The sequence below is a fragment of the Perognathus longimembris genome, chromosome 12 (assembly GCF_023159225.1).
Source record: "Perognathus longimembris pacificus isolate PPM17 chromosome 12, ASM2315922v1, whole genome shotgun sequence".
In the NCBI taxonomy this organism is placed as follows: Eukaryota; Metazoa; Chordata; class Mammalia; order Rodentia; family Heteromyidae; genus Perognathus; species Perognathus longimembris.
In genome coordinates this window covers 20,273,402-20,295,539 of record NC_063172.1, presented here as the reverse complement: position 1 = coordinate 20,295,539, position 22,138 = coordinate 20,273,402, and the positions used below count along the sequence as shown (strand labels likewise).

Here is a 22,138-nt window from a genome sequence, read left to right as displayed (position 1 = left end):
CATTGTTCAATTTTCATCTTCTAACCAAAAATGCTGCTGCTTCCCTTATCATAGTTTATGTCCCAGATGAACTTATTTACCCTGGTTCAGTAACCATCTGCACATGTTTACCAAAGGCCTTCTGATGTAGTTTGTATGTTCTATAATTTAAAGTCATCTGTAACTTTACTTTTGACACTCTACCACTTGAGACATGCCTCTAGTCCTCCAAAATTTCTTCCTTTACAGTATAAACAACAGGCTTCTCAATGTCATAGACTGGCTATGACTGAGGATTAGTAGAAGACCATTTTCAGTACAGTTCAAAAAAGTATCTTTCAAAAATATTTCTTATTTCAAAGAAATAAATATTTATCCATAAAGGATACAAAACTCCTTGAAATTCTATGTTATACTATTCATAAAGTTAAATGTTCATTCAAATCAATGCATTTATATTAAAATAAATATTTCTAAAATATTTACATACATAGTGTGTGACAATGTTATGGAATAAAAACAAAAGTTAAGATGTGATAAAAACAGAGCTATTTATCTAGAGTTAAATAAACTAATTTGCTAGGTGTTTGGATTTTATTACATGCTAGAGTTCCTGAGTTGCAGAAGAAAATTATATGAATTCTTACAACTGTATCTATAATAATCCCATTAAGAAGTCAATGATATGCAAGTTTGATAAAATAAAACATACTGGTGATATTTCATATTCAAGAAATCTTAAGAATTAATGTAATATATTTTACAGTATTGATCTTCTAGAAGTAACGTCTATGTTAGGTAAATAAGTGTTATATGACAATCATTCTCCAATTTAGAAATAAGAGGGCATGATTGTTCATGTATTATAATGGGAAGGAGAGATACTTTAGGTTTCAATAAGTGTCACAGTAAATGTTTACTGTAAACTCAGCACTTGTAAAAGGAAGACAGAAGTTTGAAGCCATTCTGTTCTACATTCTGTTCAAGGCCAACATGGACTACAAAGTAAATGCCCACATCAAAAAATAAAAACAAACATACAAAATAAAAAGAAATTGGAAATTGAATAGAACACTTTTGCAAATTTAAAAATGCCACTAGTTTAACTACATGTGATTCAAATTCTCTAACTTTATATTTAGTAAACTCCATGGATTTTTTCTATAAATATTTATTTTTAAAATACTGCATTTGCGAATGACAATACTGTCTCTTTGCAGAAATGTTAGTAATTGTGTATGGCCTTGAAAGAATATTTGCACGTATTTTCCATTCTAGTTGTCTACTTTGGAAATAGATATTATTGAATATTTTCTAGAATGGATTTTACCTGAAATCACTAAGTTATTTTTCTTGGGATTTTACTATATTGACATCCAATCTACCATAATAAAAGTCAAATTATGAATCAAATTCTTTTCTTGGTTATTATTGGGAGAAGTAATAGTGATCAAACATCTGTTAAGAGATTATTAGTAAATAGAAATGAATTGCTGAAAATTTGCAGTTGAGAAAATGATGAGCTCAAATGCTATTTTAAAGTGTATATGGCTACCATATTAAATTTGCAAATTTTTTCAGATTGAAGACTACTAAAGCAGAAAATTTTGTTTAAAAAAAACTGAACAAAATGGAACAAGATAAATGGAAGAATGTAACTGTGGCAATATACACCATTCCCTGAGCATTTGCTGATAAACTAGTGAGAGTGAGATCTATTATTAGTTTAAGTAGTCTAAGAATAAAGTACACCAAGTATTATTGAACATGCTATCTCCAGATATTATTGAATATGCTATCTCCAGAATAGTTATTCCAAAGGAAGTTTTAATAAAAATTGGTAGGTAATAATTCTAGGCAACTTAATTAAAATAGAAACAACAGACATACAGCATATGGGAGTGAATCTTAAACAATAAAGGGCCTGTTTATACCTATAGATTTTTTCATAGCTTAGTAGCATGTCCAAGTGCTAAATCTTCATGATTGCATTATGTTATATTATTTGCATGCTACCTTTAAAAGATCTCCATATTCTTTGTTTTCACATTAGGATATAACTATCAGCAAACATTAATAATGTAATTTAGTTGGGATAATATTATGTTGTCAGGAAGAAAATAATCATTTTTGTCTATTCGAATTATCACTTATAAATGCTAAGGATTTATTTTTTCTTCTTTCAGAAATGCGATTGTGCATACCTATATCACTTTACACAAGAGAAGCAGAGGTATTAATTAATTATACCTTGATATGGAGCGCTAAATCCACGGTAGCGGTGATTGCTGTCTGTTACAAAATGTAGTCTGAGCCAGTTTTTGTTGCTGATAATTGGAGGTGGTATATTCATTCCAGATAACCTGAATTATGAAAGACAACAACATAAAAATTTAAAAAGCTTTTCAGCAATGAACATTTTCATTGAATTGGGAACAGAAATTGTTTCTATCTACACACCATATTCATGATTGAATGTTATTGACTTGTTAAGAAGTGAAATAGTCTGTACATTATAAAATTAGTGTAAAGACTGGCGCAATTTCTAGTGTTGTATTCCAATATAATTGTATACACTATTAAAACTAGCAATCCCATTTTGGTTTTGATTCAAATAAAGTTATTTATTACATTGATAGATTTAATCACATGGGAAATAATAAACACACTTCCTATTGATCTGAAGCCATTGCTTGCTCATTGTACTTGCTCCTTGGTACATATTGATGCAATTACAGGTGCAAAGGAGAAATTACTCAAAGAAATTGACACCCCTATTTCCAGAGTGAGGTTAAATTGTTCTTTTCTCAAACTTCCTGCTGCTCAACCACGTTCAATGTTCCACATTGTATGGCAAGTTTCCACATAAAAATCATTATCTTTAAGTCAATTTCATAATACCATACATTTTATAATTTACTTTATAATATATACTCCTTTAGGTGATAACTGTATTTCTTTTAAAAGTAATATTTATTTACTTAGTTATTCTATTACATGAATTGTGTTTAAAACATGGAAGCCATTTTACAGTCATGAAAGATAGATAAAATGGTTCCAAGAAAACTTGCATCATACTTAGGGGAGAAAAGCCAAAGCAATTCTGTTAAATTTTGACCTAAGCAAGTAGGAAAGAAATTCAAGCTCGTGGTAGTAGACAATCATATGAATGAAGAACTCCTTCTTCTAAATATATACTTAGAAAAAAATAGTTATACTTTCAATTGTTGACTATGTCAACATGAAAAGATGCAGCTCTTCCTACATTATCAAACATACCATTTATGGTTCAGTACATTCTTAAATAATTTGCATGACCTATTTTAGAGTTATTTTCCTAGAGACTTTTCATAATCTGGCAATATAATGCATATTTCTAGAATGATTAGCAGCCTCCTCCAATGGATAAGAATAAAGTAGATTCATTTTGGATATGTATTGTCTCAACATATTTAATTCTGACACTTTAATCTTAAAAAAAAACAGTACTTAAAGCAAAAATAAGCAACATTGTAGATATTTGCCATGACACTAATTGTAAAAGAATTCTTTCTTCACACACTTTTAAAGATTGTAGTGAAGTCGTTTAACTTATTTCTGTCAAAGAACTAATATCTTCCTCATACATTTCATATGTATTTGAATGCTGGATGTGCAATACAAATCCACAATAAAGAATTATAACAAGCAAGACTATTGTACAGTGGAAATTTTAGATTAAGTTTTCCTTGTATCTACTATATGATATATATTTACTTTTTGCTCTAAGTTCACATTTTTCTTTCTCAGAAGCAAATTAGTTGACTGAGTTGTATTTGTTTATGTGGTAATTGGAATTCTCAGCGTATGTGAATGTCTTTCCTGCACAGGGACCAACAGGAGAGGAATGAAAAATCTGTTGGAGTACCTGAAATCATTTGATGAAGTGTGCGCAGTGTAATGCAAGGACCTTTCATCAAAAAATAAGCACATTGCTTACCTGTGAGAATGCACAGGTTCTCAATTTTGACATATTGTGTCATATTCAGTGAATGACTGTTTGCCCACTAAATAACAAAATATCCTGTGTGTATCACTGAGTTTGGTGGTATGCTGAGTGTTGAAGTCCAATGTTAACCATCGGTAGTCTACCTCTTAAAGATTCTCATTTTAAGATTTGTTTGCTTTTGTTTGAATTATCTGTCTTTATCTTTAACTGCTCTGTTTTCTCATTGATTAGAAGTGACTGTTATACAAGCTGGATGATTTTTTCATGCCTAGAAAGTGAAGATCTTTTTTCATGTAGTAAATTTTGAAGATTTTTGTCATGTCTAGTAAATAAATATTTTATATAGTAAATGAAGATATACAATATGCTGCTTCAATAATTTTAAGATTCTAATGTTCAATTTTACCTTCATTAATTTTAGGAGATACCCATGTTATGTTTACTCTGATTTGTTGATTTGTTTTATTCAAGTAGAAATTCAGGGGGAAAAATAGATATAGCTGTATTTTCAATACAGTAGCGAGGTTGATGCCAGATTTTGATTTATAATTTTGCTGTAGTGTGTTTTATGATTTAATGAGCTTAAATATCTGGTCAGGAAAGTTAACTTATTTTATGAGAGGCATATGTTATTAAATTCCATGTAACAATACACCATGGATATCTGAAAATGAATAACAAATTTTATATAGATCATTGTAAAATCTTATAATTGAAAAGTAATTTATAAGAACAGTAAGAAATGTGAGAGTAAAGAAAGTGAAAAATGGAATTAAAAGGATAAACTTGCAACTTTTTAAAAGATACCCAAGATAATTTCAGTAGTTAGGCAGGGGCAAATAATAACTGCTATTCAACTAGAGTTTGAAATTGAAGTTTATCTTCAAATATAAGAGCTTAGAACAGAGAAACTTTTAGACTTGCTTAAGCAGGAGCTACAAGGAATGGAACAAACACTGATAGTTTAATTGGGGAGGGAAATAAAGTGACTAAATTTTCTATTATCTGCAGGGGATGTGTCGCAAATATGTATGTATCTAGGTGTGTAGGTATCTGGGTATGTATGTATATATATGTATACATATATAAACACACAAAATTATTTTACTATTTGTCTATGTTTACTTATAAACTAGTGACTACATGTATTTAGCAGAAATTAATTATAGACTAATTCAGAAACGGAGTAATTAAAGGTTATAAAACTATTGTCTATTGCTACATTATATTTTAATTTTAATCTATTTTACTTAATTAACTCATTCCAGCTTCTTTTTGGCACATCTGAATTTCCAAAATCATTGTTCTTGTACTTTGAGATCATTATAATGTTATGAAAGTAGTATTTGAACATATGCATTATTTTCTTGAATAAAATACATATAATTTTTTTGATCTTTGTTTCTATATTCTTAATCATTTTCAGAAGGCAGACTTAATTTCCCAAGGTTAAATGAAATGCATTTGACAACAGATCATATTTACATGTATTATCATGTCATTTATCACTTTGTATAACAGTGTATTTTCAATGCTTCTGACCATTTGACATTTTTCTCTTAAATTTTGTAAGAATTAACCATATTATGTGTAGTTTGGATATGTGTATCAAGAGAATAGAAACTATGCATTTATTGGTATTCCTTACAATATACGCCATTAATTTTGTTTTGACACCACTTTTATGTTCTATTTTCCAGTGAAGTCTCATTTAAACTTGTTTCTGTCCCAAATTCTCTTAAAGTCTACTAGTTGAAAGTTATCATTCTGTTCTCTGATATAAACCATATTTATTTAATCTGGGCCTATAAATAGTCTCACTGTATCACCATATTTTATTATTGGCTCTCTGAATGATAACAAGTTCAGAGCAGGAGTCACATTGGATTTACCAATTCAAATGTGCATTTCTAGTCATGGATAATGGGTGACGCTAATTAAATGGAGTGATTTTTAAATTGCTCATAGTATACTCCGAATGTTGTTTATTAAAATACTTTGGGGCTAGGGGCACTTCTACTGCTCAATAATTTTCTCAATTGCTCTTTTGTTACAATATATTCTCATAGAAGTCTTTTTTTTGGATATACCTCTGAATTTATTAAATTTACACACCAAGTATTCTTCAATCTCTATGCTGTGCAATCAAAGTAAATATCGTATAATACAACTCACCCTAGATAAGCCTTTCTGTAATACTATTAATACATATGCTACATGTCTAAGGAGGAATACATTTTGTCATATTAAGATGTACAATCACCTTTTGATGAAGAAAAGTGGCTACGTCCATTGACTCAACCCTGTAATCCCAGTTACTTTTAAAGCAGAGATATATGGATAATGGATCAAGGACTTCAAAATCCTTAACAAAACACTTGCAAAGAAAATTCAGTTTTTTATTGTAAAAAGGATCCTTTAACTCATCAAATTGGCTTCATTCCATGGATGTAAAGATGGTTTAGTATATACAAACTGATAAACACTGATGAGCATAATAAGGGCTATTACAGAAGCAAAAACTAGAACCATTACAATGGTTTTAAAGAAGGCTTATAAAAAGATCCACCATCCATTAACAAAAACAAAATGCAGAAACCAGGAATACAAAGTTCACATATCTCACCAAAGCAGAAGCGGTACAATGGAATTTTATCAAAAATTACACTGCAAAAATACTGAAAGTGTTTCCAGGTTATATAATCATATGTTGTATAGATCCTAAAGACTTCTGGAGAAGACTCTTAAACATATTATTATAAAAAGTTAATGTGTACATCAAAAATGAGTTTTATTGAAAAAAAACACCTCTCATTCACAATAGCATAAAAATACATAAGACAAGGTTTAATCAGAGTGCATATATCTCTACTGATAAAACTATGACATAGTAAAGAAAGAAATTGGATAGTAGAATTTAGGAAAATGAGGAAATAGGTGGATAATATGGTCAAAGTATAGTATGACCATGTATAAAAACCATTACATGCATATATTAAATCACTTATTATATATCATTACATACCAATAAATAAGAATGCCAAAAATAGTCAAACACATATAGATATACAACATTGGTTTTAATGACATTTTTATCTCTTATCCTATTTTAATTGTCTGTTATAAGTTACTCCAAGTTTCAATACTTTTACTATTTCAGAGATTTGATAATATAATTACTATTTTATTTAGAGAAATAAATATATTTGGATTCAAATGGGGATTTGACAACAATTATCTTCTTTTGGGTTTTGTGACCTTAACTTTAATGTTAATCATAAATGACTGTCTACAAATCCTCAAAACTCAAAGATCTCAAGTTCCTTTTGTATAGGTAATAATGTGAGTAGCAAATGATGCATTAGCGCAAAATTCAAAACAAAAGAAAACAAAAGCTTAAAGTAACTTCACACTAAATTTCAAGGAAAATGTGGAAACAATTTAGAGAGGATTTTTAAAGAAAATTTAATGAAAGGATTGAGTATATAGAATCATCTGGTAGTAAATAAAATGGAATAATATGGCATCAAGAGTAAGAGATTTCAATGTTACCCATAATGCTTAAGAAAAATGATTTCCACATTGAAAAAAACTGTCTGTAAATTAAATGTTCATTTTATGAGTTGATGCCAGACACTATTATAGCCCTTACCAGTTAGTTTCACTTGTGGCAAAACCCAAAAGGATGCTGGAGAGGGGGAAAATCTTCAGAAAATAATGTAGAACAAAGAGATTAAACAGGAATGGAAAGAAATGGTAACGACAGAGAAAGGCCAGCACAGATATAAGCATGTTTTTACCTGGGTATCCTGAGGATTAAACACTACCTAGTATCAAAGGAAGAAAATTGTCATCTACCTATAAAACCTATGTGCAACAGAATATGCATATCCATTTCTGTGGATCTAGAAATATCTAATTTTATACCCAACTATACAAGCGCATTCATGGAGAATTTTTAACATATTAAAGATATCTACAACCAGTCATCTTTAGAAATATAACAAAATCATCTTTAAAAGATCAAACTTATACTGATAGATTTTTATCTAAGCTATGAATCCACTCAATGAGCAAATGTCAAATGTCTTCTCTCTACTAATCACGCAATCATTTATGACATGCCAAAGAGTAAAATAAATCTACTACTACCTCTTTTATAAAACATAAACATCAGCAGTTACCTTGAACAAGATTATCAGCAAAAAATGTAAATTATAAACAAAGATAAAAGTAAAAATGTATAACCTACATAATTTTCCTGTCTTTGGTTATCATCTTAGTGAAGAAAGCATATTGTATTAAGGAAAGTGCACACCTTTAGTGGCTTTAAGAAGTGTTCAATTGAAGCATCCATTTTGCTTCACTCCTGTGAAAGGAACAGAGCTCCTGGATGGAAGCCCTTGAAGGAAAAACAACTCTCAGGAGCATACAATATAAAATCACTCCTTTCCAATATGCATTTGTCCTTTGAATTTCCCCTAAAAATAGATCTCCCAACTGACACAATTTATAATGGTTATAGTCAGAATATAATTGCTTTTTCTTTGTGGATATTTCCATTTTCTTCATGCCATTCTATCTCTGTATCCCATTTTTAAACTAATAACTATTAATATGATGAACTGGAAATGGGTTTTCTTCTGTATCATATTTCACCTCAGTTACAATTTGATTCCTTGGGAGTGTTCTAAATGTGTTTTTAAAAATAGAATATATATTTAAAACTGATTTTATGGTATAGTGTTCTCAAGACTTCTTTAAGTTAGAAATGTTCATAAAATTAATTTTATAGTAGAAATATTTTATGGTATATTGCTCTATGGATTGCCTGTGAAACAAAAACTGTAATAAAACAAAGTTAAGAGTTAAGGATGCTTTATGCACTTACCAATACAAATATGAGTACTTATATTTATAGTTAAGATACTATAAATTTTTGCATTTATAATTTTATGTTCTGTGTAACCAATAAGAAAGGTTCAATAGTATCCTCAATTAAATGAATTTAGTTCATTCGTAGTTGATTTGAGTCACTTTTTTGTCTGATTCAGTTTTTCTCAGAGCCTACAAATTTCCATGAGAAAGAGAGAGTCAAAATAATTCAACTTTTGAAAACCCTTATGTAAGATGAGGAAGACAGTAGACAAAGTCTACACAGGTAAAGGAGGAATACTCAAAATTTGATCTGATAGTGTCAGATGTATTCTACAGCCATGATAGTATAAGAGATATGAAAAGAGCTTAGAGAATGTGGGGGCCATATTTGAATTTCCTCTGTATGTTAAGGAGTTGAGAAGCCAGGTTTAAATGCAAGAAAATATAATTTAGAACAGAGATATTAACATTTTCTCTTGCTATTACCTACCACTTATCTTGAGATGGCAGGAAGTAACGTGTCAAACACATAGATAATGAGAATATATTAGTTAAAACATGTCAAAAATATCTGAATGATCAGATACTGTTTTTTTCTATTTTTAATTTTTACTTTAGGAAAAGTTTAAAAAGCAAGTAACAAATTTTTGCTTTTTCCTCACAAAATTACCTAAGTTTTAAACATTAAAAACATAGTAGTGCAAGAATTTTATATTGTGCTGACTGTCACAGTGACTATTCTAGATATGTTCATGTTTAATCATTGCACCGAAAATAAAAAGCCCGACATTCTGGAAAAATAAAGAAACTGAGATAATAGGAAACTCAGGATTATATACTCTAAAGTAGTTTCATGTAACTTCACACAAGTGACTTGTTTATGAATACTTATTGTGGCCACAAAATTTATATTTTTGGACAAGGAGTAGTAAATGATTTGAAAAACATTATTTCATAATCAGAAGACATTTTTGCAAAAGATACTTTGGATTAAAAAACAAGCATGAGTACATATTAATGTATTACTTAAAACTATATAGTGTTTTGATTTAATTTTAATTATTCTTATAATGACTTTGCACATCAGGAACACTGTATAGGCATGATCAAATCCAAGATGCCAGCAGGAATGTGAAAACCACAGTACATTGTGGAATATTCATTTTTTTGTCCTGTGCCTACTTTGTAATTTTTGTTTTCTATCAGCAAACTAAAGTTGTATGAAAGCATAATTAAACTCATATGAATCAATGATCTTTAAACTCTATGAGCTTGATGATTTCTATAGAAAATCCTGTATTACATTTTTGTTTCAGTGAATATTTAACATCTGAACAAAATTATATGCAATCATCTAATTGGGTTAACTCTCCACAAGAGAGAGAAAACCTGAGAAGAAAAGATGAAGAGGGAAAAAGAGAACTGGAGAGGTAGAGGAAGAGGAAGAGGGAGAGGAGAGGGAGGGAGAGGGAAAGGGAAACGGAGAGGGAGGGAGAGGGAGAGAGAGAGGAGAGAGAGACAGAGAGAGAGACAAGAAATTTGCTGAAGAGCATAAATTGTGGAGTTACACTCTGGTTTCATTTACTTAAAAGACACGGATGAAGCTTCTAATATGTAAGCCAGTTTTGCTAATATGAACATCGAAACATCCATTTCTCAGTACCAAAATGAGCTTTCATGTATCTAACAATGTCAGACCAACTGACAAGGAAGGCTATCTCTAAGAAAGGAAACAAACACAAGACACAGACACAAACACAAAAGAGCTCAGTGAATGCAAAGATCTCCAAAATGCTCTTTCTTTTGTTTTCTGGTTAACATGTTTAATTTTACAAAATTTTATAAACAAACAAGTTTAAATGTTAGCACAGTTTGAAGAGTGAATTTATTGCGTGTAATTAGTTAATTTTTGAATTTCATTTTCTCTCTTATAATGCATATAAATTTTGATGAAGGTAATTTCAGGGTATATATCCATATATCCATACCCATCTGATTTAATTCAGAGTGAGCCAAACGATTTCACATTACAGAATGTGTCATAAGATATTTTGCCTTGTGCCACATTTCATCTTACAAAAATCTCTCTTGTCTCAAATGACATTCTCATGAGACGATTTATTTTTTCACAAGTACATTCATTCAATTTTCTGGAGAGGAGGTTCAATGCTGCTTCATGTATGAAGCAACTTAATTTTAATGCAAATAAAAAACTAAAATAGATTTAGAATAAAATATCTAAAGCAAATTAGAATAAATTATGCACAATTTAGAAGCTATATATCTGACTACTACCAAAGGCCTTAAAGACCTTGTAATATCACATACACTGTATTACAGCATATACATATATATATGCTGTATTATATGTGTATGTGGTTGATTACAGGAAAAGGAGTTATAAAAACATGAACAGAACCCTTGCTTTCTTCTGTAAACTTTTAAACCTATTCAATGTAAGACACACAGTAATAGTGTTGAAACCATATTTGTATTCCACACCTCACTTTCAGTTACCTACAGAAATAAATTATGTATGGTTGGTGATCTGATTTATAAGCTTGCCAGCAGAGTTCAGTAGCAATGTATCAGAAACACAAAAACTGCCACCTATTAAATAAGAAAATGGCATTAAATAATTATGCAATTCTTACAGTGATATAAAAAGTAACGCAGGTCAAAGCTAGAATGCTCATTTCAAATTTTACAGATACTGAAAATTAAGAAAATATTTCAAAAGTACAGTTGTACATATCTAAAAATTCTGTTTAAACTCTCAGGATCTGAAATAATATTTTTAGGCTCATGAGTTGTGCCCAGATTACTAAATGGGGATGTCTTAGGGGCAAATAAAAGTACATAAAATGATTTTAAATTAAACATTTTAGCAAGTAATCTAAACATAAAAAATCAAAATGTTTTTTAACTATAGAGACATGATTATTTCTGTAATTTGGGGATAGGATTATAAATATTCTTATTTTTCAAGCAATGTGAGTTTCTGCACAAAAACAAGCCTTCCAGATCAAGAAGTAAGGAAACATTTGGAGGGAGAAGGGATATGTGGAAGTGGGTGTTGTGAATTGGGATAATGTCCAAAATGCTGTCTTCTAATCTCATCTCAACAGTTTAGCAACTCTTCAACACTACAAGTGAAAAATACTATAATAATCTTCCCACAACTTACTGAAATTTTGGTAATTCTTTTTAATGTGTATTTTTATCTTTAAACAGTTGTACAAAAGAGCTTCGATACAACATGACAATATATGGGTACCGTGCATCTTGATCAATGTCACCTCCCCACATTCTCCCCAATCATTCTCAAACTCACCCATGTCCTCAATCTCCTTCGCTCCATTTTTACATATGTCCATTGAATATTACTACATATTCACTCATCCATCCTCATTTCATCTGTCTATCCTGCTTCCCTTAGGCTCTTGACACCAGTGGAATTCTAGCTTGCATATACCATACTTCAGTTGATAAGATTATATATATATGCATATATATGACCCTGTTTATGTTTACATCTATAAATTAAATCTAATTTGTTGTAATTCTTGTGGCAGTGGGAGTTGGCTGCTTGCTGTTTGTCTTATATTTAAACATATGTTGCTAATTATCCTATAGTTTGTAAGGCTATTCCAAGCTGCTGCTTCTAGTTAGAAAAGTACATGTGTACAATAGAGAAATAGTTGACTCCTATATGTCTATTATCCAACTAAAGCAACTAAAGCATTAGTCACTAATATCTCCAAAAACAATAATTTGAGTGTTTGCCAAATTATATGGACATTTAAAATCACTATAAAGCTTTTCCTAAACTAGGCTCATGCTTATAATTGTAGTTATTAAGGAATTCAAAACAAGCACAGATAGATAAATTTGATGGACTCTATCTCCAAAGCAGCCAGCTAGTTGGGCTGGCAACATGTCTGGATCTGTATTACATCATCTGAACAAGAAAACCAAATAAGTGTTAGGCTTTAGTTTGAACCCTCGTATTAGTGAAAATAATAAAATATTTCTATGAAGAATATATTATTTGTTCATTTTAAATAAATAGTATTTTCTGGAATATTTTTTTCTGGATTGGCCATCTGTAAATTCCTATTTTTTGTTCTCTGAATCTTTTATAGTTACTCATCGTTATGCATTAAAAGGTATATATGTAGGTTATCAACAGATGGTTAATGACCACCTCCAATTGAAGACTTCAAAGGTCTAATTCACTAGTTTTAATGGAAACTTGCTATATTTGTGACAAACAGCCTATGTACCACTTTGGTCACTCATGTGTGTTATAATTTCACAAAGGTCAAGGCCTTCATTAGAAATTCATCACATTGCTTATAGTTTAAGTCCATAACAGGTGCTCAGTAAATGCATTCTGAATTGCATTAAATGTCAAGGCCTAACCTTCAAGAAAAAGCCATCACTTTTTACCATCAAGGAAAAGAGCAAATGTGACAAGATGATATGTCAATAACAAACTAGGGAGAAAGGATTTTCAAGATTTTGCTCTAAATTCATTTTCAGCTTTTCTATTGTAATAAATTTGGACATCTATTTCTGGTAACTTGTAAATATTTATAGCAATAACCTATTCATACAGCTTGAATACTTGGGTGTTGAAAATACTTTCATACTCTTAACACGATAAACAAAAGCTATGAATTACATATATTTAATAAATATGCAGGTAAATATTTTAAAATGTCATTTTCCATAAATCTTAAAGAGCTTGCTTTTCCTACATAGAGGATAACTAAATTGGTCTATCAGCTTTACTTAAATTTCTTCCCAAAGAAATACTGTAAAAATGTTTTAGCTATTCCAATAAATTAGGATTAGCATTTTATAGAGAAGAAAGAACATGAAGTTTTCCTCTAGCCTATATTTTTAATAATAATTTGCATCTTTTTACTGGGAAAAGAAGCAATTTTCTATAGGTAAATGATATGTTCTCTAAGATTTGAATTTAGTTTAAAAAACAATTGTACAAATATTCTTTTTTTTTTTTTGGCCAGTCCTGGGCCTTGGACTCAGGGCCTGAGCACTGTCCCTGGCTTCTTCCTGCTCAAGGCTAGCACTCTGCCACCTGAGCCACAGCGCCCCTTCTGGCCGTTTTCAATGTATGTGGTGCTGGGGAATGGAACCAAAAGCTTCATGTGTAGGTGGCAAGCACTCTTGCCACTAGGCCATATTCCCAGCTCCATATATTCTTAATAAGTAAAAAAATTGTTAAATATTACTAACAAACTTAATCGTATTCTTGTGGTCAGTATTGCTAATTCAAATTGTGTTGCTACAAACTGAAAGATAAATTATAGCATGTTGATTGTGAATAAAATAAAATTTTATATGAATACAATAGACAGAAAATTTGAAGTGAAAGTAATATTGTATATCTATATCTCCAGAATTACTTTATTATTTGACTTTCTGAGTCATACCATTTGCCCCAAAATGCAAGCTTGACATTAATTTCTTAGTCCTAAACAGGATCAATGCAATTGTCTTTTAAAGAAGCTTCTCACAATGCTACCACCCACAGTCCATATTCTTCAGAGTTCCTTTTTTTTTTTTTTTTTTGCCAGTCCTGGGCTTGGACTCGGGGCCTGAGCACTGTCCCTGGCTTCTTTTTGCTCAAGGCTAGCACTCTGCCACTTGAGCCACAGTACCACTCCTGGGCGTTGTATGAATACTTGCAGAAGGAGTGAACAGAACTAATGTAGACCTATTCTACACTAGTCACTTTCAAGAATTAAAAAAAAAAAAATCCCTAGGGGCTGGGGATATAGCCTAGTGGCAAGAGCACTTACCTCATTTACATGAAGCCCTGGGTTCGATTCCCCAGCACCACATATACAGAAAACGGCCAGAAATGGCGCTGTGGCTCAAGTGGCAGAGTGCTAGCCTTGAGCAGGAAGAAGCCAGGGAAGGTGCTCAGGCCCTGAATCCAAGGGGTGACATCGATCAAGATATATTGTATTCATAAACTGCTTTGTTAACGACATCTCCTTTGTACAAGTACTTAAAAATAATTTAAGAAATAAAAGGAGAGATTGGCCCATTTCAAATCCAAAATAAATTGTAGCATTAAAGTTTGGGAAAGAATTATTCATCTTAGTTTATAGCTTATAGCCCAAGTATTGGAAACAGAATACTATGTGGTTTGTCATATCCAAGTGTGTTTTAAATCTAATACACAGTGAGAACAAAAGAGAATAGTTTTAAGATATAATTCCAAAAAGGTGCAATGCCTAAGTGCCTCTTCATATTTATATGAAATAACATACATATTGAAAAAATTCCAAAGATATGGAAACAAGATATTTTTATCTTTTCCTGATGATTCAGTAGTCTTTACCTTCTATACGGTGTTTTCACATGTATATATGAGGAAGGATAGGCAGGACAGAACAGAACTTGAGGAAAACATGAAAAAAAATGCAGCAGGGGAGAGCATTGGCTATTGACGAAAATGAGCTGTACAATTCATGGGCGGAAAGGAGGGAATTGTAGAGAATGAGGAAACAGATGACACTGTATGAAAGGAAAGGTACTTATTACATTGTACACGTAAATGTAATCCCTCTGTATCTCACCTCAATAATAAAGTAAATTACTATACATAAATTCTATATGATACATATATTGTGCAATTTACTTATTACATAGATGATATAAAATAAAGCAGATACATTCTGATTTTAAAAAATAAACAATTCAAATTTTATTTTTTCTATTATAGGAAAGTAAAAGAAAATTTCCACTGCTAGGACTATACTAGACAAGTACTAATTGTTTCCAATGAGTGAGGAGCACAATAGCTCAATAGCAATGTACATATGATCACATAAGATGATCCTAAGCAAAATAAACTCCAAGACATGGAAATAAGTGGTTTGTCTTTGTTGTTGTTATTTCCAATATACCCTATGAAATTATGCCTCTTTCTTTTGTCTTTCTTCCCTATGGTTTTACCCTGTTGTCACTGTAACTAACTTGTTACACTGGGTATTGTAGGTACGTGTATTGGAACTAGGGAAGGGAATACCAAAATGGAAAGATAAAGGGTAGAAGGTGACCAATGCAACAGCAATACTTATAAGACAGTATGCTGAAAAACAACTGCACAAGGCAGGGGAGGGTGGATAGGGAACCGGGGAGGGGGCAAAGTGGGGAAAACAAACGAAGGAGAAAGTAAAACGTTTGATATGAAATGTACTCATTGCCTTACTATGTCACTGTAACCACTCCGTACATTACTTTGACAATAAAAAAAGTTTAAAAAAAGAAAATTTCCACTCTTTTAAACCTATTAAAAATTGAGTTACATAAAACACTATTATTATTGAACAAACTATTCCTCCCAAAATAAAAATTTTGTGGTAACAGGAGTGCGTTATTTTTTGTCATTTTAATGATAAATACATAGTAAGCACAGTAGAAGACATGAGAAATAACACAAAAATTATTCCATTGGCATTCAAGCAATGTAATCACTTTGGATAATGAGTAGTTTATGCATAATTATAATAACATTTTATACATTTTCAATTCTTTTTTGTTTTGCTTTATTTTATTATTAGGATAATTTTTGGAAGAGAAAAGTTCAGAGTGAAACATTAAAACTTCTAGGTGTTATGATCCTAATACCAGCTAAAAGAAATTCTTTAAAAATACATTTAATTGTTTTGTTTAGAAATTTTGGAAAAGAATATATTTTTATCTTTTCATTTTTCTTAATTATTTACCTACTTTTCTTATTATTTTTCAGATTAAGAAGATAAGGTGAATGGAGAGAGGAGGAATGAGCAAATACACAGGTATATTATTCAATGTACATATGTGAAACTAGAATCAGCAAACTCAGTTCACTAGGGAGAAGATAATGTAAGAGATATCATTAGTTGAAACCACTTTGTGAAGCAATGAAAGAAACAAAGAGTGAGAAAGAAAAAGAGGGGTGAGAAAGAATAGAAGGAACAAAGTGAAAATAATAAAGTAATTAAAAATTCCGTGTGGTATTAAAATAGTGTCTGATCTTTATATGTTTTTGAACTAAAATATATTTATCTGGAAATTTCAATATCTTTGACTTTTCAAATAAAAATTTTACAATGTGTGTCATTCCCTGAAATTTTCATTCTTTTTTTCTAAGCCTACATGGAAAAACATTATCCTATAATCTGGGATAACTCAGACAGATGTTGAAAATAAACCTCACATTGGTACATAATATAGAATAGGGCAATTGATCTATTTACACTTTTATTCTTAGGATACAACATAATGCTGAGTTGGTATTAACAACCTGGATATATTTATATTGTTAAATTTATTGCCAAATGTTCCCTTAGGTACTTCTTATTCTTTAATTAAAACTATTTCATAAATATAAAGAAGAAATTTCCCTAGCGGTACCTATAACCCCAGAATTTTCTGTAGCTTTGCTCAGTTTGAAATGATGAAAAAGGTGAAATTACATTTTTGCTTCATGGTTAGTTCATAATTAAAATTTTAATTCTTTCCACTCAAAAACTCCTGACTAATATAAAAGAGCATAAAGGAGATAATATTGGCTTTCACAAATATTCTGTAATTATTCTTGCTTAGTAACCATCAAATCACATCAAAGCTACCATAAAAATGGCAAATAATATTATAGCCATCTGGAATTGGCAAGTTTGTTCAACAAATTACGTAAGACAATGATAATTCCTTATAATACAGGAGCAAAGTCTTTCCATGGCTCCCTGAAGACATTTTTAATAGTTAACTACAAATAGAAATGGAGGGTAAATGCACATAGAAATGGATACCTTGCTAGGCATCTCAAAGCCATTTGTATAGCTTTATTTAGTGTGATTTTTTTTTAGGTTATATAACTCCAAACACACATTTCCATCACTGCAGGAGACAAATCCTATTAGTTTTGTGTGTTGAGACACCAAACAATGCCTAGAGAAATGGAAAATGAAAACATTTGTCCCTGGTGCCCTCACCTTTTATTTGGAATGCCCGTGCATAATGCTTTGCTAAAAGCTACCTTTCAGTTATCTCATTCTCTTCCTTCCCCCATCAACTCTTTGCCACTGGCCTGTTGCAAATACATATAAATCACATAGAATTTTCCAAGCTCACGTTTTTGCTCTTTAAAAAGACTTTTAAGTCATTAAAAAAATTTTAACTTTAACACTGTATTGTGTTTCCATCAAATCTGAAAGAGGATAAGATGTTGAAAACAACTACGAGATGGTTGAAGCTGTATGTAAGAGTTAGCTAGTTCAGGCTGATGAAATTTAGCTTCAGAACTGTGAATGCCTTTGTAGGCTTCAGTTGCTCTGTATAAAATTTGGTTTATTTGTAGTACAAAAGATAAACAAATCCAGGAAAGAGAATTTTGCCTTTGCTACTGGGCTTTAATTGTGAAGAACCTGGAAATGTAATTTGAGCTGCAGAGAAACAGAAGTAGCCAGATGCTTAACACCAAGGATTTAGCCCAAGATGTAGTACTTTTTCCTTTAAATACCCTGTGTAAGTCAATTAATGGCAGTTAACCAAGAATAAGGTAAGAAAAACTTCGGGGGTTTGATTGATTCCATGCCACATTTTATGTGGGCTATCTGTGTTTTTATCAGTACCTGAGACCTGAGTTTGTTTAGTTGAAGTTTCTCCACCCACAATATATAAGAACTAGAGTATAATTCCTGTAACTATCACTATCACAAATAGCACTGAAAAATATTCTGTCCTTTTTGTCTCTTTCCTTTTTATACTGTCCTCCCCTCAAGTCTGTGTCATCTGACTTCAAGTGATAGAACTCCACTAATTTCTCAAACCACTTGGAAAATTTTGATCAGAACAATCTTTGAATCCTCAGATTAGCTTGTTTTGTGGAGCACATCCCTTTATTTTGGACCATATTGTTATAATTCTTATTGTCCCACATATCTAGCACTAGTATTGTTGGACCCCAAGGGTCCTTTGTGGTTCTGTATTTCTTTGTTCATTAGTGCTCTGAAATAACATGTTCAATATTATCATGTTTTGTAAGTTATATTTCACCCTGAAAATCTTATCTACTTTAAAGATTTATTTTATTTAAAGACTGAGCACCAGAATTCATGTCAAACAGATTTTACAGATGCTAAATGAATCATTGTTTATATTGACATTAAGTTATTATACACAAGGAAAAAGCCAAGTATTTAGGATTATAACCTGAATAGCATCATGAGATAGATAGATAGATAGATAGATAGATAGATAGATAGATAGATAGATAGATAGATAGATACAAGAAGGGGGGAATACGAGGAGGAAGAAGAGAGGAGAGAAGGTGATAGGAGGGAAGCAAAGGGGAGAAATGGGAAAAAGGAAGAAAAGGAGTGGGAAGGGAAGATGAAAGTGGGGAAGGATAGATTGGCCAATGGATCAGTTGGTAGATACATGGTTGACATATCAAAGAGGAACAGGAACAGGAAGAGGGAGAGGAGGGGAGATAAGAGGGAAATGGAAAGAGAGAGAATGATAGGGGAGAGGAAAGAAGAGAAAGGAAGGTAGGAATAGGGAAAAGAGGAGGAGAGAGAGGGGGAGAAGGAGCTGCAACTACAGGAGAAGAGAAGAGAAAGAGAAAAAGAAAAACATGTAGTGGAGAGGAGACAAGTTTTGGTAATTTCTTGTGTTTTGGAATTAACAGGAAAGTCATACATATGGAGTTAATTGGTGATATACTTAATTTGATTTTGTCATAAAATGTTTTGGATTTTACAGCGAGTTTAGTTCTTATGTATGTTTGGTATCTGATTTTAACTCCAGAAATATATTTTGAGAAACACATGCATATTCTATAGCAGAAGCAAATTTATTAGCCATTATTAGGGCAAAAAAAAATCCCAGTTTTAAAACAAAGACGTAAATGAAGACATAGAAAATGATGAAGGAAAACAATTAATTAAATATTTATATTCTGTTATATAGATACATCAATTTTCTTATATAGACTTTGGAGCTTTCCTTTAAATAAATATCTCTGTTTCAATTGCAATTATTTTATTCTGTCTCTTTATATATCACCAATATCAATACCAATGTTTTTTCGTTCTTTCAAATTCTTGAAAGTTCAGTTAGACTGAATATTTGCCTTGATTTTTTTTCACATTCAAAACTCTTCTCTATCTTCTCTGTTGTTATTACCGTTAATTTTCTATTACATTTTACTTTCGGTTATTTCATATTGTTTTCCTATATCCACATTGAATAGGAATATCCTGTGACTCCTTAAAATTTTCAAAAGTATTTAAGTTGGCATTTTTGCAAAAGACTACTTTTAATGTTTATTTCTTGACATTATGTCAACTGAACATGCATGTTAAAGCTAATTCATATAGGCACAGTCATTGTGGACTACAAACAACTCAAATCAAGTAAGCCTAAAATCAAACTACTGGAACCAAATTATTAGAAATCCTCAGAAGAATCTGGTGACTAAAAAGATTATATCAAGGGGCTGGGAATGTGGCTTAATGGCAAAAGTGCTTGCTTGCCTCATATACATGAAGCCCTGGGTTCAATTTCCCAGCACCACACATACAGAAAATGGCCAGAAGTGGCGCTGTGGCTCAAGTGGCAGAGTGCTAGCCTTGAGCAAAAAGAAGCCAAGGACAGTTCTCAGGCCCTGAGTCCAAGGCCCAGGACTGGCAAAAAACAAAAAACAAACAAACAAACAAAAGATTGTATCACCACAGAAATAATTCAGTATATTTTTATTTTCCCAAATATACAAAAAGTGTTTGCTGATCCAGAAGATTTGTAGAGCATTTAAAAAGGCAGTTTGTAGCTGTAAATTGTGGTTTCTATAATGTAAACCGTTGGCATCTATCTAGCTATCTACCTATCTACTACATGAATATGGAATAGAGCAGTAACTCATAAACAGGCAGTTAGAAAAGATTAAAACTTGCCCAGATTGCCAAAATAGACCCTGTGTCTCTTTAAAATTGTTCATATTAGTAATATTACTATCCATTTCTGCTTGACATTAACCTGGATATAATTTGATCAATAATGAAAAAAAAAGTTAAGAATGATTTGCTCTAATAATGAGCAAATTATTTCTTAATTGCAAATTTTATAATATGATGGAGGAAAGCATGCTGAAAAGCATTTAATAAAGTTCCTTTATAATTATACAATCTATTAGTAGGATTTTTAAACCAACAATGACAATATGAAATTATAATTTTCAATATATACCATGTTATAGTCTATAATGTAATTAATAGAGTTTAAATCCAAAACAAATGAAAAAGATACATTTCTTTTTTTGTTATGAGAAACTTTTCCCTGTGTTATAAATATCAAATGAAGAACAACACAGAAGAAAATATTTCTATTGTCTCTTTTTAGTGTATATACTCTATTTTAATTTCCTCATTTCTTAAGTATTATAGTTTATTGTTTGGGAAATTGTTTTTTACAATGTTTGATGTCTATCGTTAAATTTATTTGAAATTATGCATAATTTTCTACTTGTAGTTTTCATTTTTCAATATGAAAGTAATTTCAGATTATGCATTTAGTGATATTTTACTTCTTTATTTTCATTTATATACAATATTCATACACATTTGTTCAATACAATATGATATTTTATGGCATAAATATTGTGAATCAATCAAGACAATGATTTCTATTTGCCTTTTCATTAAAGGAAAACTGGCAAACAAATGCCAATTTATCTGATAATTCAACTATTTATATAAATAATGATTTTGAATGGAAAAAAATTCAAAATGTTTAACCCTATTTTAAGTTAAAAAATACATTGAAATATTTATTTTACCTAGAAAAATTCCAGATTATAAGAGGTAAAATTGGAAGAAAAATATATTTGCTCCATAATGATATAATTAAGATTCAAATTCTGGGTTCTTGATATCCTCACCCAAACCTCTCTCTTTCTTTTATTCTTTTCTGTATTTTAGCTTTTTGCCAGTACTGGAGTTTTAATTCAGTACTTCATACTTGCAAGGGAGTTAATTGCTTTATCAGTTGAGCACTTGTTGCTCTGGTTACTTTTGTGATAGGGTCTTGCTCTTCACCCAGAGTATCTAGCCCAGTGTTGCTTCCATTTTTGCCCCTTGCTTAACTAGACAGATGTCTACGTAGTTCCAGGTTTGATTTTCTTTTTTGCTTATTTTTGTTTGTTTGGGGTTTTTTTTTGTTTTGGTTTAATTCGCTTGCCTGTCAGGATGTAGAGTCATGAACTTTGTT

The 22,138-nt window shown here is 31.0% G+C and overlaps 1 protein-coding gene across 3 annotated transcripts in view; it reads right to left on the bottom strand.

Moving 5' to 3' along the window:
- Csmd3 (CUB and Sushi multiple domains 3) overlaps positions 1-22,138 on the bottom strand; it is an 860,328-nt gene that overhangs the window by 564,750 nt on the left and 273,440 nt on the right. For all 3 annotated transcript variants that reach the window (XM_048358905.1, XM_048358906.1, XM_048358908.1), the window contains exon 6: positions 2,230-2,342. In XM_048358905.1, the coding sequence (XP_048214862.1) occupies positions 2,230-2,342 (113 nt within the window). The remainder of the gene's footprint in view (positions 1-2,229; positions 2,343-22,138) is intronic.